Source organism: Rutilus rutilus (assembly GCF_951802725.1).
Source record: "Rutilus rutilus genome assembly, chromosome: 2".
Classification (NCBI taxonomy): domain Eukaryota; kingdom Metazoa; phylum Chordata; class Actinopteri; order Cypriniformes; family Leuciscidae; genus Rutilus; species Rutilus rutilus.
In genome coordinates, this window is record NC_140210.1 from 29615284 (window position 1) to 29636858 (window position 21575).

Sequence of the window (21575 nt, forward strand, 5' to 3'; positions counted from 1 at the left end):
GGTCACGAGAGTGACCGGAAGTGTAGTCAAGAAAGGAACCGTAGGCAGGTAGTCAGGATGAGGATGCAAAATCACTTTCGCCATTCCTGGGGCAAAGTCTAAGCAGGATGGCGAGATCGACAGAGCCTGCATATCTCCGATTATTTTTAAATAAGTTAAAGCCATAAGTAAAAACATCTTTAGAGTCAGAAGTTTGTCAGATGCTGATTCTAGAGGTTCAAAGGGGGTCTCAACCAGACCCTCGAGGACTATAGCTAAGTCCCATGAAGGGATCTTGGTTCTTACTGGAGGCCTCAGTCATCTGGGCCCACGAGTGAAATGAGCGAGCAGAGGATGTCTCCCGAGTGGTACCCCGTCAACCAAGGCGTGGCAAGCCGAAAGAGGGGCCACATAAGAGTGAGAGTGGTGGGGCATGTGCCTGTTGATAATTTGTCCTGCAGAAAGTCCAGAACTGAAGCAATCTGGCAGTTGACTGGATCTGCATTATGTACAACACACCACCTTTCAGAGACTCCCCATTTGCTGGTATAACTCTTTCTAGCGGAGGAAGCCCTAGCACTTAGAATGGTCTCAATAACGTCAGGCGAAAGCCCAGTGTCTTTCAATTGGTACCCATCAGGAGCCAAACATGAAGGTTCCACAGGTCTGGTATGGATTATCGTGCCCTCTGCCTGAGACAGAAGGTCCCTCCTCTCCAGAATCGCCCATGGCAAGCCGTCGAGGAGAGATATTATCTCTGAGAACCATACTCTGTTCGGCCAACGTGGTGCTATCAGTAAGAGGCAAGACCCTTGTTGGCGAACTCTGGCTAGAACTCCTGGGAGCAGAGAAACTGGAGGAAATGCATACAGGCACATTTTGGGCCATGTGTGCGCCATCGCGTCCAGACCCAGGGGGGCTGGGTGACTCAGAGAGAAGTAGAGAGGGCATTGCGCTGTCTGATGGGAGGTGAAGAGATCCACCTCCGTTTCATAAAATCTGGTCCAAATCTGTTTCACTACTTCTGGGTGGATTTTCCATTCCCCCATCGATAGTTTCTGTCTGGACAGTAAATCCACTCCCACATTCAGATGTCCTGGAATGTACACTGCCCTGAGTGACAGGAACTTGTCCTGGGCCCAGAGAAAAATCTGCCTCGCTATTCTGTTCAGATTGCATGAGCGCAGAACTCCCTGGTGATTTTTATGTAAGAGACTGCTGCTGTGTTGTCCACCCGCATTAGGACATGACACCCCCTCAACTGATGGAGAAAGTATTTCAGGGCCAGAAATACAGCCATCAGCTCGAGGCAGTTGATGTGCCAATCGAGCTGATGACCCTCCCATTCCCCTTGAGCTGGACGAGCTGCTGGACGAGCTGCTGTAATAGCCCGACTCTCTCTCTGGAAGAGGAACATGTTCTATGGCCTCTTTGCTCAGAAGAGTTTGTAGCTCTTGTGACAGTACATGCATCAGCTCCGGTCTCACGGAAGTGGAGACCACGCCGTTGAAACGCGGAGAATGACGAAAAATAAAAAGCTGTATCCTATTTGTACTGTGCTTAATACCCACGCAGAAATGCCTGGCAGAAGTTTCCACGCTGCCAGACTCTCTGAGAGTGGTATAAATTTTAACACTTCCTTTTGAGGGGATGTTAGATGTTCCGTGTCCTGGATGACAGCAGGAAGCAACGGAACATCTAACATTTCTCTGGAAACCGCTGCCCCCCGAAGCACCAGAGGTGGCGGGGATGGAGAGGTTTTGTGGGGGTAACAGAAAGGGGCGATTAGTTGTTGTACGCGCCCTGTCCCGCGAGGGGCTACCCCCAACAGACTGGGCGCCAGACCATCGGGACTTCCTCTTTCTATTAAAAATAGTCCTGAGGTCTGGCTTGGGAGGTTGCTGAGCGCAACGAGCCTGTCCCCAATCCTTACGAGGGGAGCGTGGCTCGCCACGCTCTGCTTTTTCACCTCCCTGGCTTTTGAAGGACCGGGGAGAGGTTGGGTGGCCGATGGCCCCTCCCCTTGAGTGCGGCGAGGAAGGAACTGAACGAATGCTTCTTGCTTCTTAACCTCCCTGAACCTGGTGACAACAGTATTGACAGAGTCGCCAAACAGGCCAGAGGGTGAAACAGGGGAATCTGACAGAAACACACGATCTTTCTCTTTTTCTCTTGTCAGATTAAGCCACAGGTGCCTCTCTGTGCTGACTAAAGCCGACATTGAACGGCCGATAGCACAGGCCATTTGCTTGGTCGCACGGAGAGACAGATTTGTGCCTTGACGAGGCTCAGAGAACTTCCGAGGCTTTTCGAGGCTTCCTCGTCGATCGTACTGCCCGCACTCAAGTCCTTCAACAGGTCAGCCTGGTACGCCTGTAACACTGCCATAGTGAACAGCGCAGCACCAGCCTGACCTGCAGTTTGGTAAGCTTTACCCACAAGAGCCAAAGTTGTTCTGCACGGCTTTGTGGGGAGGGTAGGTCTCTTTATCGAAGATGTCGACCCAGGCGAGAGATAGCTCACGAGCGTCTCTTCAACCTGTGGCATCTCCGTATACCCCTGCGACTTCGCACCCACGATAGTCGAAAAAGTCGACGTCGAGGGCACAAAGACAGGGGAAGTATATGGTTTACTCCATGACTTAGACAGCTCGTCATGGAGGTCCTCGAAGAAGGGGAGAGACTGATGTTGTGGTCCCCCCTGCCAATGGACAGATACCTATCCTCTAGCTTACTACGTTTGGGGGTCTCTTGTTCGCGTGGCCAGTCAAGCTGTAACCTGGCCACAGCGTGAGTAACCACCTCGAGCAATTCCTCGATAGATTTACTGAGGAACGCTCAGAGTTAGGCTGCTCAAAGTCCGCAGACCCAAGAGATATATCGTCATCCCCCTCGTGAACCGAAGAAGCACCGGAGCGCGCTTCGGGATCACGAGAGGGGATGTCTGGATCTGGTGATACAGCAAGCGATAGGGAAGGACCTGTCTCTTGCTCATCATTCAGGTCCATGCGGGAGCCCCACGATGGTAATGTGGGTGCAGTTTGGAAATAATTCAGGCGAGCACGCAGCATCTTAACAGTAAATAGTTCACAATGCTCGCACTCGCCCTTCCTCAAAACCAAAGCCGCATGCTCCTCCCCCAAACAAACAAAACAGGAATCGTGTGTATCCAAGTCTGACATAGGACAAGAACATGGAGGGACACAATGCTTACTCTTTTGTTGACAATTTTTTTTACTTGTATAAACTCTTTTAGAGACGTTCAGAGAAAATGAGAATTTCTACACACTGCCAGTTGAAAACAAACTCCTCACAAAGATCTGTAGTCAGATATAAAGGTAAGAGAGAGAGAGAGAGTTTCAATTCTATTGACATGTTACACACAATATTCACAGCTGGTTACGATTAATGACGTTCCCAATGCACCAAGCAGCGCAGCATCGATTGTAGCTTTTAAAAGGGAACAAAGGAAGCACATGACAAACAGTAAGCAGGAAACACGACTATGAGAATTTCAAAATAAGTCAAGTCACCTTTATTTATATAACGCTTTTTACAATACAGATTGTATCAAAGCAGCTTCACAGTGATAACATGAATATAATACAATAAAGTTTGTTTCTAGAAGAAAATTGCGTCATCGTCCACCTTAAGTAAGGCAGATCAATAATATTGTTGAATAGGAAATATCCCCAACTAAGCAAGCCAAAAGCCAAGGCAACAGTGGCAAGGAACCAAACCTCCAGAAAAAAAGCTTGGGAGAACCCGGGCTCAGTCGGGGGGCCAGTTCTCCTCTGGCCAACGAGCGAACAGTGTATGATTATGATTCAGGCAGCATTACAGGTCAGAAGTCAGATTGGATCAGAACATTCAGAATATTAATCCAGTTCCATCTGGTTGGAAGTCGGAGTCATCACGCCGGTATGGGGATGAGTTTGTTGAGGATCAATGCCGATGGCTGTTGTGTCGATGAGTCCTTCACAGGGCTGATGAGGCTGGCATCTCAGGGATGCGTCATGGATGGTCCAGGCGCAGGTCCACCATCTGATCTGGATACGGCCTGGATACGGCTGACTTCAGTAAACATTAGCGTAGATGCCATTCTTCTTATGATGTAACGAGTACATCAGGTATTAAAGGAAGTGTGTGTCCCCGGTTCCGGCTGACCTAATCTATGCAGCCTAATAATCATTTAACTGATCTGAATAATAAAAATGTATAATGTTCTATATGAATGCCATGTAAAAGAGATGCATTTTTAGTCTAGATTTAAACTGACAGAGTGTGTCTACTTCCCGGACAATGTTAGGAAGACTGTTCCAAAGTTTATGTGCTAAATAGGAGAAGGATCTATACCATCTGCAGTTGTTTTTGATATTCTAGGTATTATCAACTGGCCGGAATTTTGAGATCGCAGTAGACGTGAAGGACTATAATGCGTTAAGAGCTCGCTCAAGTACTGTGGAGCTAAACCATTTAGTGCTTTGTAAGTAGTCAGCAATATTTAAAAATGTTACCGATGTTTAATAGGGAGCCAATGCGGTGTTGACAGAACCGGGCTAATATGGTCATACTTCCTGGTTCTAGTAAGAACTCTAGCTGCTGTGTTTTGGACCAACTGGACTTTGTTTATTATGCATGCAGGGCAACCACCCATAAGAGCATTACAATAATCTAGCCTTGAGGTCATGAACGCATGAACTAACTGTTCCGCATTTTTCATTGAAAGCATATGTCGTAATTTAGATATATTTTTAAGATGGAAGAATCCGGTTTTACAGATGCTAGAAACGTGGCTTTCAAATGAAAGATTGGTATCAAAGAGCACATCCAGGTTCCTAACCGACGACGAAGACTTGACAGAGCAGCCATCAATTGTTAGACAGTATTCTTGGTTAATACGTGCAGAGGTTTTTTGCCCAATAATTAGAAACTCAGAATTAGTATACTCAGTTTTTTCAGAATTAAGTAGTAGGAAATTACTAGTCATCCAAATTTTTATATCAGCAATGCATTCCGGTAATTTTGTGAATTGGTGCGTTTCATCGAGGCGCAAAGAAATATAGAGCTGAGTATCATCAGCATAACAGTGAAAACTAATTCCATGCTTCAACAACGAACAACAACGGTCCTAGTAATGAGCCTTGTGGTACTCCATATTGAACTTTTGATCGATATGACATCTCTTCATTTACTGCTACAAACTGATAATGGTCAGATAAGTATGATTTGAACCATGCTAGTGCAATTCCACTAATGCCAACATCATTTTCGAGTCTATTCAAAAGAATGTTGTGGTCGATGGTATCAAATACAGCACTAAGATCCAGTAACACTAATAGAGAGATACAACCACGATCGGATGATAAGAGCAAATCATTTGTAACTCTAATGAGAGCAGTCTCAGTACTATGAAATGGTCTAAATCCTGACTGGAAATCCTTGCAGACACCATTTCTTTCTAAAAAGGAACATGGGTGAGAGGATACTGCCTTTTCTATTTATTTTGACAGAAAAGGTAGATTCGAGATCGGCCTGTAATTGACTAATTCTATAGGATCAAGTTGCTTTTTTTTTTTAATAAGAGGTTTAATAATAGCCAGCTTAAAAGTTTTCGGTACATATCCTAGTGACAAAGATGAATTAATGATATTAAGAAGAGGATCTACGAACTCTGGAAGCATCTCTTTTAATAGCTTAGTCGGAGGGTCTAACATACATGTTGTTGATTTAGATGATTTAACGAGTTTAGACAATTCTTCCTCTCCTATAGCAATGAATGAATGACATTTTTCCTCAGGGAGACTACAATGCACTGCCTGATGTGATACTGTAGTAGACGGTAGCATAATTATAATTTTCTCTCTAATATTATCAATCTAGTAAGTAAAGAAGTTCATAAAGTCATTACTGCTGGGCTGTTTGGAAACGTCCGGTGTTGAAGCTTTATTTTTCGTTAATTTAGCCACTGTTTTGAATAAATACCTAGGATTGTGTTTGTTTTCTTCTAAAAGTGTTGAAAAATAAGCAGATCTAGCAGTTTTTAAGGCCTTTCTGTACGCAATCGTGCTCTCTCTCCACAAAATGCGAAAAACATATAATTTTGTTTTCTTCCAACTACGCTCCATTTTTCTGGCTGCTCTCTTTAGGGCCAGAGTGTGCTCGTTGTTGGACTATTTCCTTTAATCTTCTTTAAGCGCAATGGAGCAACTGTGTCCAAAGTGCTGGAAAAGAGAGAGTCAATCATTTCTGTTGCAACATTGAGTTCTTCTAAGCTATCTGGGATGCTGACGAGATGAAACTGATCAGGAAGATTATTTATAAAGCAATCTTTAGTGGCCGAAGTGATAGTTCTACCATATTTATAACACAGAGTTGGCTTTGCAACCTTGGCTAAATTAAGTATACATGAGATTAAATAATGATCTGAGATGTCATCGCTCTGCTGCAGAATTTCAATGGCATCAACATTGATTCCATGTGACAATCTTAGATCTAATGTATGATTACGACAATGAGTAGGTCCTGACACGTGTTGTCTAACTCTAATAGAGTTTAGAATGTCTGTAAATGCTAATCCCAATGCGTCTTTTTCATTATCTACATGGATATTAAAATCATCAACAATTAGGACTTTATCTGCAGCCAGATATCTCTTATAGAAAATCAGCAAATTCTTTGATAAAATCTGTATGGTGCCCTGGTGGCCTGTATACAGTAGCCAGCACAAATGTTAAATGGGATTTATCACTTACACTAGATAACATTACAGAAAGCACCATCACTTCAAAAGAATTATATTTTAAACTAGACTTCTAGAGTAATATTGAAGATATTGCTATAAATTACAGCAATACCTCCCCCTTTTCCTTTTAAACGAGACTTGTGTTTATAGCAGTAATCTTGCGGGGTGGACTCATTTAAATTAATGTAATTGTCTGGTTTTACCCAAGTTTCTGTCAAACACAGCACATCTAGGTTATGGTCTGTATTCCGTAATCATATCATTAACAATACGTGCTTTTGAAGAAAGGGATTGAATATTCAGCAAACTGAGCTTTAACATTTGTTCATCTGCATTATATTTGTTTTTTTATTAGTTGAACATCAAGAAAAAATGTACCCTTAAATGGGTTTGGGAGTTTTTTGTATTTCCTAATTCGGGGAACAGACACAGTCTCTATGTTGTGATATCTAGGTGAAAGATTCTCTATGTGATGGGATTTATCTGACCTCAGTGACGTGAGACAGCTAGCAGAAGGTCGGTTTAGCCAGTCTGTCTGCTGAGCCCCAGATTGTCATGTTTGAGCTAATAAAAGACATGAACGCCAACAAAACCCAAACCAACATGACATTATGTTGAAACACCATCTACATAAGAACCTGCAGCAAATTCCCGAAGGACTGGCCAAGATAAAGTTATTCACAGAGGGTACATGAGCTCTGAATGGCCACTGACGGTCTGGAGTTCAGTCTCTGAAAATGTCTAAACACATTGTCAAATATGCTCTGTGTTTACGTACAAGTCACATATTTGAAGTCTAAATAACTACATTCTTGCCTAAAAAAAACTCTTAAAACTACATTCCGTGACACAACAGCAGTAGTATTTGAAAAAGTATGGTGGTGCCACCATGACACACTAGGTTCCTAGGTATGATACAAAGGTTAGTGCTGATACTGGGGAAATATCACACGGCTAGAAAAGGCTCTCAGCCAATTACATTCGAGAACCAGAACAAACTGTTTTGTGTGTGTGTGTGTGTGTGTGTGTCTTTTGTCTCATTTTAAAGTTTATTTTGTCTTATTTTAAATCATTTTTAAGTCATTTAAGTCACTGCTCTTTACCATCTCTGATATTGCGTGATTGGTACTGCTCAGCCAATGATGTGAGATAATAATGGAACCCTGCCTCATCCACATCACCCATTAATTATATAATTCCTGATACACCATGACCATATTAAATACGATGTAATGTGGAGGACCCTTTGTCCAAGAGCTGTTTCTCTAAGGCTATACGAATATATTTGAAAACGGCGTTTTCGTTTTAAAACGCTCTCTGTCCACACTAGCGTTTTCAAGAGTTTTCCAAAGGTTTCTCATCCACACTGAAACGTCGGAAAACGTTGAACTCACCTTATTGTGCATTCATAAAAGCTCATTGAGATAATACAGACAGAACAGACATAATACAGTTTAAATGCTATTCTTCTGGCAGGATCATTTTATTTATTAAAATATCTCACCACTCACTGATGGGACTAAACCAGTTGCCGTAGTCAGCTGCGCTGTGCATTATGGGATGAGGAGAAATATTTGTTGACAGTTTGCACTTTAAGCATGGCAGCTCGCAGACAAACTTGGAGTTGTGAGGAGGTGCGGAGCCTGATCGAAATTTGGTCTGATGACCATATTAGGTCCCAACTGTCAAAAACCCACAAGAACAGTGAAATCTTCGCTTTGTTTAGCAAGCAGCTCAGGGAAAGGGGACTTAATAGATCTGGGGAACAGTGCCGGGTTAAGACAAAGAAACTTCGCCAGCAGTACATACAAGTGCGGGATGCACTTAATAAAACAGGTAGCTCAGGTAAGGAGAAAGACAAGTTCCCCTGGTACGATGACCTCGACAAAATACTTGACGTTGATCCGGTCGATGTTGTTGAGTCCCATGATAGTTCAACATTGCCATCGTCAGATTCCATTTCGTTTTTGCACTTGCCAATGCCAACCACTTGTTTCAGAAGTTATGGTGTGACTTTAGGCATATATAGTAGTATACTTTGCCTTGCCAATATGACAGCCAGTTAGGTTACTTCACATTAACCAAAAGCAGCTAAATAAAACTGTTGCTTGTTTTCATGTTATATTCTCTTCGTTATACTCACTCTCACACACACACACACACACACACACACACAAACACACGTACACACATAAAATATGACCAGAGATACAATCGTCTCTCCATAGTAAACAGCGGCATGTTGTCTGCCAGATTTTCCACCTCTTTGTTTACTTCCGGGAGTTCTGTTGGAATTTTCCTGCACGTTAATTCTGACCAATCGAAGTGCAGTTATGGAAATGTGTTCAAGACACATCTGGCCAACGAGTGATGTGGATGTTGTCACGTGACTGCATTTTGGTTCGTTTTATCAACTCATAAACTGATTCGGACCAGATCAGTGTGGTGTGAAAAGGAACCTGAATTGTAGCCTGAAAAATGCTACAAAGCATAATTTTTCGCCCTTGGTCTGGACCAAATGAACCGAACTACAGATGTGAAAGCACCCAAAGGCTTGCTATGCCAGTTTCTGTGAGTATGTAAGATTACCAGCCATTTATGTTGCAGCAGTGTCTCAGAATTCTACAGATTGTAAATGTTAGAGCTGACATTGTGTGTGCATGCACTGTAGCTGATTCTAACACTCAGAAATGCAATGTTCCAAGGGCAATGGTGGCGGCAGCGGCTGTTACCCTGTCAGTGAATATGATATGTACTCAGACTGACAGCCTCTGAAAGGCTTAATGGAGTTCTGCAAGCTAACCATGCAAGCCAGCAGTCTATTTCCTCCCCCAAAGACGGCTGAATGATATGACATTGCATTACTTGCTACACAGAAAAGACTCAATCATAGGTTGCAAAATACATACATCAAAAAGACTGAAAAATACGGTTAGTGATGAGCCTAAGCTGAAGACATGCTTTACTTTGATCTGCAGGAATGGTACGTAACAGCTTTCACAGAACCCATCTATAATAAAAATACACTGAGCTGGTTTGAGCTTCTGTGCTTGAGAGATAATAAAAGGCACTCTCTATAGAGTACAAAATGGGCCTGAAAACTCTTTAAATGTAGTTTATTTACAACAAATGTTCACAGAAATGAGGATCTTCAGAAAATGTCAACATAATAATGTCAACCAAAACTTTCATATTAGCTGTTTTATTTTCTGTTTTTCTAATAACATTATTCTAATAACATTTCATTAGTAACACACAACAAACTTTTTTTTTAAACTAGAGAAAATTAAATGCTTTTTTTTTTACTTCCACTATGCTGTAGAAATTTAAAAACTATTATGGGGCTAATATCATATTGTATCATATAATAAAACATCACATCATACAAAACTAGACAATAAGGCATTGGTAATTGATTGAAACTTCTTTTAAAACTAAGTTTTATGTTAGGTTAATTTTATGTTTGATAATAGTTTAGCTAACATATTAATGCATTTGTGCCTCCAACGCAAATGGCAAGAGGCATGACAAAATTGGGAGAGATGCTTGTTTCATGTAACAGGATAAAAACACATTTTTGAAATTCTAAAGAGAAAGTTCATGGTGCCTGTAAACTGGCTTATATCATTTCCCTTAGGCTGTTCAGAGAGCACAGTGCATAAATAGACACTTAAGGTTTGCACATGGGTCAGTGAGTCCATAGCAGTGAGTGTGTGAGTGAGTGGGTCGTAAGTTTTGTCTAGGGTCTAAATGAGTATTCTATTAAGAGCACATGAGTTAAAAAAACTTCATTCAAATTCCCTCCTTACAACCTCCATTTTCAATAAAAGTTGTGCATATAAGCTCTGTTATCATTCAAAATAGATAGGTTGTGGTCATAAAGGTTTACAAACCCCTTGCAGAACCTGCTAAATGTTTCTTTTTAAAGGGGTCATATAATGCCATTTTTGTACAAGCTAATATGATTCTTTAGGGTCTAAATTAAAAGTTTGTAATATACTTTAATTTAAAATTCTCATTAGTATTGTAAGAAAACACTCATTTTACCTGGTCAAAAACAGCTCTGTTTTCAGCACGCCGTTTAAGTGCATGTGTCTTTAAATGATAATGCGCTTTGCTCACACCGCCCCTCTGTTCTGTTCTGTGCGTACACCGTTTTTAATAATAACACAATAACCATAACACGTTGTTCATTATAAACATGGGATTATGAATTATATTGAGAACGTCGTACATAGAAAACATGCCGTAATGTACCCTGAGTGTAAACAGATGCATTCATCGTGAAGCGTGCAGCAAGCGATTTGCAAAAATTTATATAAATATTAATATAAAGGTTAATAAAACGTTACACTCACTTCTTCTTCTGGAGGTGCAGCAGGAACACAAATAGTTGGTACTGATCCTTTTTTCAGGAGCAGCTTCTTAGCAAAACCAGCTTTATACCATGGGCGTCGGAACCATTGTATATGGGTGGGACAAGACCCACCCACTTTTTAAGACCAATGATATTATACCCACTCACTTTTACCGTCTCTAATTCAGCGCATTTGTCTGTTCGTTTTTCAGAGCGCCGTCAGTCAAATCCATTCCACTTGAGGAATTAAAAAAAAAAGTAAAAATTTTTTTAATTAAAATGAATAAATTAAACTACATTTACGCTAAATCGCTACATTATATTTCTCAACGAGCCACAACTGACGAAAGTAACCGCCCGTTGTACCCTTCCAGTCAAATATTGCGTTGCAAACATCAATAACAGAAGTTGTCATTGCTGGCAAATGACCATGGTATTAGGGGGATAATCCTCGGATAGCTGTGCATTTAATGCACGACATGGAGGCAAAGAACCGCCCGACGTGAAGTGGAGTTTAGTTTACTTGTTTAATTAAAAGGCACCAGAATACATGAAATGGTATTTACTCCAGTAACATTTTTTTCTGGGGGACGCCCATCCTTTATACTGACCTCGTTTGTAAAGCAGTCTGGTGTGTGAAATGATTCGCGCAAACATGAAAGCATTGACGTTGATCGTGGGGAATATTCCCTTTGAAAACAAACTCAGCCACTGCGTCTTCAGCGGTTCGGATTTAGGAATATCAAAATGACTGCTGTGTGCCTTATTACACCCAAGAACAGAACACCACAATCGCTTAGACGCCATTCTGCTCAGTGCTCCAGCGTATGCGTATCAACAATGACGCGCGGGCTATGATTGGCAGCTCGCTCACGAGCGAGGGCGGGTCTGTGTTGAAACGCTGCTGTCAATCAACAATCGTGGGAGGTGCGTCGATTTTGTGACGTCACAAAATCGAACGGCTTGATTTGAGATGGGGGAAAACAAATAAGAAGATTAAAAAAAAAAAAACACTGGCTGGATTTTTATCATTATATGATGGTTGTGTACAGGCACTGCCAACACACATTTCAGTACAATCAACTTGTAAAAGTGCATTGTACCGAATGACCCCTTTAAGAAGGATCATAAAAATGACATGTTTATTTATTTTTTTGTAGTATTAGCCTACCCCGAATAAGCTATTCCACATATCAGATGTTTATAGGCTATAGTCCAAATAATAATAATAATAATTATCCATTCATAAGTTTATATAGACTCCATTTTGATATCTTCATGAGTCCCTTTGTCTTGAGCAGTTACAGTTAACACAACAGATAGATAGATAGATAGATAGATAGATAGATAGATAGATAGATAGATAGATAGATAGATAGATAGATAGATAGATAGATACTGTACTAAACTCTAAAGGGTACTGCAAGTAATTTTTAATAATTTATGAAATCGCCATTATAGCAACACTAACAGCTCAGATGAAGGACTGCACCTAGCCTATCTAATGTCAGCTCAGCTCTCTCTATCTATCATTCTTGTATAATTTTGTTTTGTATTATGTTCAGTATTAGACATCTTCTTAGATGCGTGAGAATTACAGTGCTGTGCTATAATGAACGGATATAGTTGGCTAATAGCAAACACGTGTTTTGATTATGTTCAAGAAAAAAAAATATTAAAATGAAATTTATAAATATCCTAGATCTTATCTGAAAGGTGAAAATTCTCATGTCAAAAAGACTCAAGCTACAACGTGTCCTCCTCCCCCAAAATAGCATCCAGTAACCTAGGCGTGGTGATGTCTACGTTGTCTACATGTGCTACAAACCACAGGGAAAATACGTACACTCAAGCTGTCAGTCAAACAGTGCTCCGCCTTTTCTAACGTTCGATTGGACATTGCCGCAAGCGTGCTGAATATGATTGGTCAACACCGCTGCCTGTCTGTTTTCAAGCGTTTCTGTGTTTCCTTGCCGCTGAGCGATGTTTTGAAGGGGAAATGGGTTCCGATTTCTTGATGGGTACGGAAGGGGGAAGTAAATAATTTAAATGTCTCTGTTATCTGGCAATTTACATTGGGGGACCATTAACCAGCGTTTATACCGCATCCTTGCTCCTGAAAATGTTCGACTGGATAAACCGCCTGGATTCGTAAGACTTGAAGTTTGAATCTTGTCCACTCCTGTCTTTGTTAACGTGCAGTAGTCGCACAGGGGACGTCCGTAATAAAGTAGAGAATAAATGACAGTCCCGTTGACATGAATCGCTGAACATTTTAATAACAAGACTGTTTACTAGACTAGTCTATATTCTTCTGATACATTTCTGTTTGCCAAGCGATGGAAAGCAGAGGGTCACAGTCTGGTTTGTGCGAACAAAGGATATGTTAACTTGACCAAAACAGATCAATGTGTATGTTATCGATAGCGCGTTTTCCAAAAGCGGAAATTCTGGACTTGATATCTGGAATTGGCCATTAATGTGGCTAGAGTTAGATTGGTCATATACGGAAGAAGATGGCATCAACTAAAGGCAAAGCTGGAATAAATAATGAAAGCAGTTCTGGTCGGGATAGTGGCAGGACAGACGCAGGCAGTCCCACGATATCCGCAGGGGCCGCATCCCTCACCACCAACAGGACCTACACACTAGATGACCTGGACACCATTGCCACTGTTGGTAAGTAATAAGTGGTCCTTCCGGATCAGATTAAACACGGTTTAGTCAACAAATAATATTCTCCAAAATGTTTTCATATTTCTCTAAAATGTGTACACCCATGTTTGTCCTACAAGTGATTTCTTGGTTTAGCATTTCAAGGTGATCGCTTCTTACCACTATACAAAGAGACAAACCAGAGCTTTGTAGCAGCATAATAAGTTACCCTGGGAATTCCCATGGGAATGCATGCAGTAATGGATTGTCAAGTAGCCTACACCTGCATCCTTTCTTTATAGAGCAAGACCTAAGTTCAAAAATACACTTTTGATATTTTGTTACTTGTTACCAGTAGATTTTTTTTAGCTGATTTTATCAATTTACTTGAGGCCATTCTCTAAAACTAGCCTAACATTCGACTGGTTTTAACTGACATTTTGAAAGTGAGGCTCAGGTGGGAAATCCCGGAAGTAGAGATCAACATTATCATAAGGGTGAAGAAACTGCTAAAGTAAAACTATCAGGATGTATCAGAAGTGCAACCCCTCCATTTATATTTTCAAGGGTGGATGCCATTAACTTTTCACGAATGAACAACACCAGAAAACTTTTTGAAAAAAAAAAAATGGAAAAAAAAAATAATGTTTTCAAAGTTGCATCAGCTGAAAGCTAGTTGCACCCAGTTGCACAACAGTACAAACCCTTTAAGTGTACATGTCTATCTCTCATAGTCTCATTTTCATTCACATAGTATTGACTATGACTTGATAAATTCGTACTGATATTTTTTGGGGGGATAGTCACAAATGTCTGCGTTATATAATTGTGCTGATATCATATAAAGAAAAAAATCCTTATTAAACAAATAACATTTTTAGAAGTAAATCATAATTTGACATGATTCTCATTTTTTTCAATTTGTTCTTCTTGGAAAGAAATGCAGTGAATATTAAAAATTAATAATACTTTTATTCGGCCAGGGTGCATTAAATTGAATAGTGACGTAAAATGCTGTCCTTTTAAACTCCTGTTCATTAAAATATCCACACACACACACAAAAAATCCATAGTTTTCACAAAAATATTAAGCAGCACAACTGTTGTCAACACAATAAAAATATGAAATGTTTCTTGAACACCAAATACACCTGATTTCTGAAGGATCACGTGATACTGAAGACAGAACGCAGGAGTACTGCTGAAAATTCAGGTTTGCCAGCCCATCACAGTAATACATTACATTTTAAATTACATTAGAAAACTATTCATTTATCAATTATTTTATTTGTAATAATATTTTACAATACTGCTTTTGTTACTGTATTTTTTATCAAATAAATGCAGCCTTGGTGAGAGACTTATTTTTTTTTATCTTACCGACCCAAAACTTTTGAATGCTGTTACAAACAGTCATTCACTGATTTGATTTTCCCCCACCTTAGCCTTTTTTTAAATCCAAAATGGCAGATTACACGACATGGTTACACAAACTGAAAGTCCATCCACTCAGCAGCGAGAATGTTTTAGCCTGCATTTATTTATATTTCACATACATCGGTGCAATGCTAATTATACAATTAGTTTGTAATTTACTACTACTTATTTGCAGTTTATGGTAGTGCTTTTCTTGCTTTTAAAACTTAACCCAATAAGAATACTTAGCCTAATACCTTGTTTTTGTTCTTCCTCTCACTTCTGCCCCTGAAGACCTCACTATCTTAGTTCACTCACACCTCTAACACATTTTAATTAGTTTCATTACACACCTTCTCTTCTACTCCCACATTTGGCAGTGAAAAGTAATTTATATATGTACTGCGCACACAAATGGAACAAGGCCTGTCTGACAAGGAGTAAATCTCATGTGACCAAATTGTATCTGTTAAAAGAAGGCTCAGTTTCTAAACAAGCCCCTCTATTTATATTGAAATGCATGGCAAGAACTTGTTACCTCCTATCTGAGCACCACGAACTTACTCGTTCTCATTAGCACCATGTGAGTTCAGGCAGAAACTGGCAGGATTATTACATCATAAGAGAACAACCTACATCAGTCTAGTCTAACTCCACCAGTGATGTTTAGCCATAGGTGAGAGTAAGAGTGCTTGAACACATACTTGAATAAGAATTCATTCATTATCGAGTTATGGTGATCGGCATAGTGGCTGTTTGTCCTGCCACCCTTTTTAAGGCCTGATGTTTTAGTTATTAGTAGTTGTGGTCATGCTATCTACCTCTTTTACCTGGCAATGTGAAACTGAAAGGACAACTCATTGTTTAAGGGCCTCAGGGCGAGGAGGAGAACAGTTCACATTATGAAAACACCCAGGTCAGGTCGGAATGTGTACACAAGTATTTTGCACATGTGTCAGCATGTTTTGTTATTTTCACACATTAAGTCCTTCCAATCCATGTTCAATAGAAGTTATCTGATGATGCATCAATAAACTAAGCTAGTTGAACTTTGCTCATTTAAAACATGATCAAAATACTAATCTATTTTTAAGACAAATTTTTGTGACAAGTGACAAATGTTGGTATCCGAATTAGGGTTGCAAAGGGGCGGAAAATTTCCGGTAAATTTCCAGAAAGTTTCCGGTAAATTTCCATGGGAAGTTAAGCTGGGGAATTTAGGAAATATTCATTACCACGGCAACCGCTTGCGCATCCACTCTGAAAGTAACTGTACACATAAGAGACGTATAGATACATTATTTAAGGTTATTTCTATTCGTTAGAATATTGATATATGAACTTGTTGTCAAGTAAGCCCCGATGCGAGCATGTGCGTCTCTCTAAACTTTCAGTGTGCTGCACTGCTCTAGTTGACTTCTGCGCCTTCCCCCCCGAAAATATCACGTTAATTTTGAAAACGTAATTCCTTTTGTGGATCCTCTTGGTCTTTATTCATGTTTCTTTGACAAATATCAGTGTCTCAGTCTCACGCACGCTGCACGTGAGTTAACCACGCCTACTTATTTACATGTCGCGGTATACACGGAATAAAAAAATCTGTTACGCTGGACATTTTCTTCCGCGGTAACGATATATACCATCATACCGCCCAGCCCTACTTATGTGGTAAATAAAGTTATGCTAGCTTAGCATCTAACCTATCAGCTTGCTATCTACTAGATGAATACATTTGTATGTGATATTTGCAATTTAAACATTTAATCAATATATTTCCCCATAATATCATCAAAACTTACTTCACTTTGTTAAGTCCACAGGCTCAAATGTGTGCCTTCAATAGTCTTGTGCTTTGGGCTTCTGTAGCCTACATGTGATGGAGGCATGCACAGTGCCAGTAGGGGGTGTGGTCTCATTAGCCATGCAGTAAGCAGTGTGCTATGTGCATGTGATTGAGGAATGGCATGGATATTCAAGTGTATTTGAATGGCATCTGTTTCTTTTAGTCAAGATTATGCTAAAATATACTTTCCTCAACTATATTTAAGTTCCCTATGAAGAGCCAACCTTCAACTTTACAAATATTCCCAGTTTATTCCTGTTTATTCCCATAAATTCCTGTTAATTCCCTTAAATTCCCATTAATTCCCATGGAAAGTTTCCATCTTTGAAAATTCCCAGAATTTTGCAACCCTAATCCGAATTGGCCGAAAAAGATTCCTGTCGGTGCATCTCTAATAATAGTATATCAGTCTGGCGAGTTAGTAACCCAAAACATTTACCAGCCAATGCCGATTATATTGCCAAGGTGTGCGTAGAGGGTTGCAACAAAATAGTACAATGACAAACTCACTTAAATAGGCACTTTTACATTTTGCTTTGAAACCAAACCTTCCGCCGTCGTCTTTTCAGTCAAGAGTGAGGCGAAATGTGCAAAGTGAGGTGAAATCTGACTCCTGCTGCTGATTTGTGCTGTGACTTTCGTTCAGCTCACGCTGAATTGAGCACACGTTCAGTTTTTAATTGTAGTGTCTGTTCTCTAACTAAATCATTTTTATTACTATAAAAATTCTAAAGGACGGTGGGGGGCGGTGCCGCGGTGGGCAACACCGACTATCGCAGCAAGCCATGTAAAGAGATTTTGTGTGCAGTGTAGACTGCTTCATTGATTCATTAATGGCCATGCTCATAATTCACTCTTGAAATTGCAATGATTAAAGTAGTAACCATTGCAGTGGATGGGACAAAAGTCTGATATATGGGCACTTAGGGTGCGGGTTTCGTTCAAAGATTTTCCAATTTCCAATTTTTTGAAATCCGTTTTAACAAGATTACATTACATATTACCACAAAACTTTGGGTTTAATTTTTCAATTTGTTGACTTTTTACAGACTCAATGGCTCATATAGGCCACTGGGGGTGGAATATATGCCTCGCGCTCAAGCTCACACGTGAAGCTTGCCGCAAAGCACTGGCAAAGTATTGCATGTTGACATCGCTGGTGAAATGATCTTTTCCATCAATGGGGGTTGGGTTGCTTACACACTACAGCCTCACGTGTGAGCCACGTCTCTGAACGTAACTGGTGTAAACTGGTGTTTTTCTATAATTAAAGTATAATAAAAAATAAAGTATCTTCATCAACATACATACTCAGGTTTAAACAACTAGCACACAGAATAGGGCTGTATATCGAGTTTGTACAATTATCAATATATTTTTATAAACCATATGAGACAGTTTATATCGACAGTAATTTGATCCAATCCAATTTGTCATAAACATGAGGCATGCTTAATATTAAGGGCTTCAAAATAACTTGTAAGATATAGTTAACGTGTACATATTTAAACGCTACTTGCCCCATCAGATGCTCTGACAGATAGGCTATTTGTGCTGTTTAGAGATCCGTTTTATGCGATATTCTCCATCTGTAAATGTTAGAAAGTTGTGCAAATATTTCCATTTTGCTGTCAGGAGTGGATGAGCCTTATTCAAGCTAGTCTCTCCTAAACTTCACCGACTTCAGTGAACTAGCGCCGCTGCTCACATAACTTGACAATACTTGCACGTTTTGTTCTATAACGTATTAATTACACACACATCCCACCCCAAATGTTCTTATATATTTATAGAAAGTTTTTTTTTTTTTTTTTTATATATAAACATTACAGCTTCAAAATTTGATTTCGATATGAGTGTGTTTAATTTACGTTGAAGAGCAAAATGTGCAAGTATCGCCAATATATGTTTACCACAGACCTTATTTTACTCATAAATTGAAAAACCTTGTTATGAAACCCCATGGGAAAATCCTGAGGAAACCAGTGGCAAATTAGTCTTCCAGGTTTTGATGTCATCCCTGAACCACTAGGCTATATAGAATAGACCGCAATAATTCTGAATAAAATATACATTTTGCTAAAATATTTCTTGTTTGACATTAAATGTGCCATATGTAGAATTTTAAACCTACAATTGCATATTTATGATAGCAGGAACTGTATGTGACTATTGTAATGGAGTAATCAGATGTCAGATGAGTAAATGTGTGTGCCTCTTACTTAACACTTTAATTTTTAATTTAGTGATTTTAACTTTTACTTTAAAAAGATTGTTATGTTGTTTCAATGTTAGAATGTAATGTGATTTTTAACCCTTTCTTTGCACATAATATACAGTATTATAGCATAGCCTATTCTATATGGTTACATTTTTACATATTTGTTTTCATAGCCTTCAATATGAACATTGTTTGTAGAACAACATTGGGCAGGATGTAAAATAATGTTTTTTTTATAAATACAGGAAAAAATAATCGAAATAGATAAAAGTAGAAATTATCAAGATATATGTTGTATATCGCTATTCAGCCAAAACATACAAGAAATATGATTTTTTTATTTGTAACCATATCACCCAGCCCTAACACAGAATACAAATCCTTAATTTGCACATAATGATCTGGGGCCTCATTTATAACTGTTGCGTGCGGCACAAAACAGGCCCTGAAAGAGGCGTACGCCACTTCCGACGTGTAAGTTGTGATTCATAAAAACAAACTTTTCTGGAAAATGTGCGCACCTGCACGCAAACTCTGATTCATGTTTTGGAGACGGAGCAGTTTGGCGACACCGATGGTGAAATGGAGTTAAATGGCTTTTTGGTCACTTTTAGACAGAAAATTTTAAGCAAATTACACATAGGTATACAGCAAGATAATACATATAATTTCACTCTAGCCTATCACTTGAAGCAAACATCCATCCCTTCTTAAATGCCGCTAGCGAACGCGTTGGGCTGTTTAGTGAAGCTGATCTAACGGCAGATGAAGGAAAACTGTAAATCTTCATTATGAGTCCTAATCATAAATACAGTGCATGTTCACAATAACAGTTTAAATAAATAAAATAATGATTTAAACTATGTTTTACATCTGATATACACATTTAGATTAAATGTGCCATTCTCATTACTGGAGTTAAGCACTTAAATTACATGAAAAATTATATTATAATAGAAATAGAAATATTTGCTGTGGATGCAATGCTTTTGAACACTTTTTCTGTGGCATGCTGTGTTTTAATGTTTTAACTACAGCGAGGATTGCTTACCATGATAATAGCAGATTGTCTGAGAAAATATTTTCGCACACATAATGCACAAAAAGGCCTATCTGTTTCCATTAAAAATATAGCCTAAATCAATTAAAAATACTATTTGGCCAGTGGAAAAGATTGAGAAAAACTTTCTCTGAAATGCATTTTGTACTATTTGATTTAGCTATTCAAAAACAAGGCAAGGATAGTCTACTAAATGATTTTTTAGCAATTTGATGATACGGCATATCCGTATCTCATATTTTCCTAATGTCTTGTACCGTTAAACATGGTATCACGTGGATGAATATGCATATGCAAATGATATGCAGATAAGGATATGCATAGTAAAACTAGGTGTTGTAAGCTCCATGTATGGTTATTTCGGGGAGACGCATGTGCGCACAATCTTCCGCTCACTGGGATTTATAAAGGGAATTTTGCACAGGTTCTGGCGTACACATGGTTTTATAAGTCTGAATATTTTTTGCCGTACACCATTTTTGGCTTTCGTGCGCACGTACACTTTTGGTAAGGATCCTACGCACAGTTTTATAAATGAGACCCCAGAGCAGCCTCACAGTTTTTATTGGAGCGGAAATGTACTATTTCCGAGAAACAATGATCCTTATGTGATATCTGTGATTTACTGTACAAGGAAATTACTTTTGTGGTTTAGGGGAAAATTTTACTCATGACATTTTAAGAGGCGATCTCCTGTATAAAAATGGATAGCGGGGATGCGAAGTGTATACTATAGCATTAGGCCCAGCATAAATAATCCAATTTGCAGAGCTTTTTGTGGGATGGTAGAGATTTACGGTCTGTGACGAATGGTTTAAGCTCCTATCTGAATGCTCTTATCGTTAAATTGTCATTAAAATAATGAGGAAATCATCGTCAGAACTCACTTTTTGCTCTAATTTGATTTATGGTAGAAAAGTGACTGAATCTGGATAATATGGCACAAGTGTTCTTTTGTTAAGTAATGGCAAATACAGCTTGGAACATTTTCTAGTGATTTTAAGGCATTTGATATATCACAGGTTAAATGCAGCTCAGTGAAGGTTATTTCTGCCCACCAGTGTAAAGTCAGATGTATTGCCAGACTACTAAAATACGGGTTTCATAGTGAAAGGCTGAAATCGTGCTTTACTGAGACTTCTATAAAAATAAATAAAAAATAAACCTTTTAAAGCCTTTATAAAGACCAGCTGTAAACCAGCTGTAGAAGAAAATTATTTATTGAGAAAATCTAATACCACACATCAATTAATCCATTAATGATGCCTTCAATTAGGTGTTCATTAATGATTTAAAATAA

General features: G+C 39.3%; 1 protein-coding gene across 1 annotated transcript in view; it reads left to right on the forward strand.

Annotated features, from left to right (window-relative positions):
* Positions 1–13027: 13027 nt before the first annotated feature.
* The window catches only part of prkx (protein kinase X-linked), a 46383-nt gene continuing 37835 nt past the window's right edge, over positions 13028–21575 (forward strand). The window contains exon 1 of the mRNA XM_084402022.1: positions 13028–13759. Coding sequence (XP_084258148.1) covers positions 13597–13759 — 163 coding nt within the window. The 5' untranslated portion in view covers positions 13028–13596. The remainder of the gene's footprint in view (positions 13760–21575) is intronic.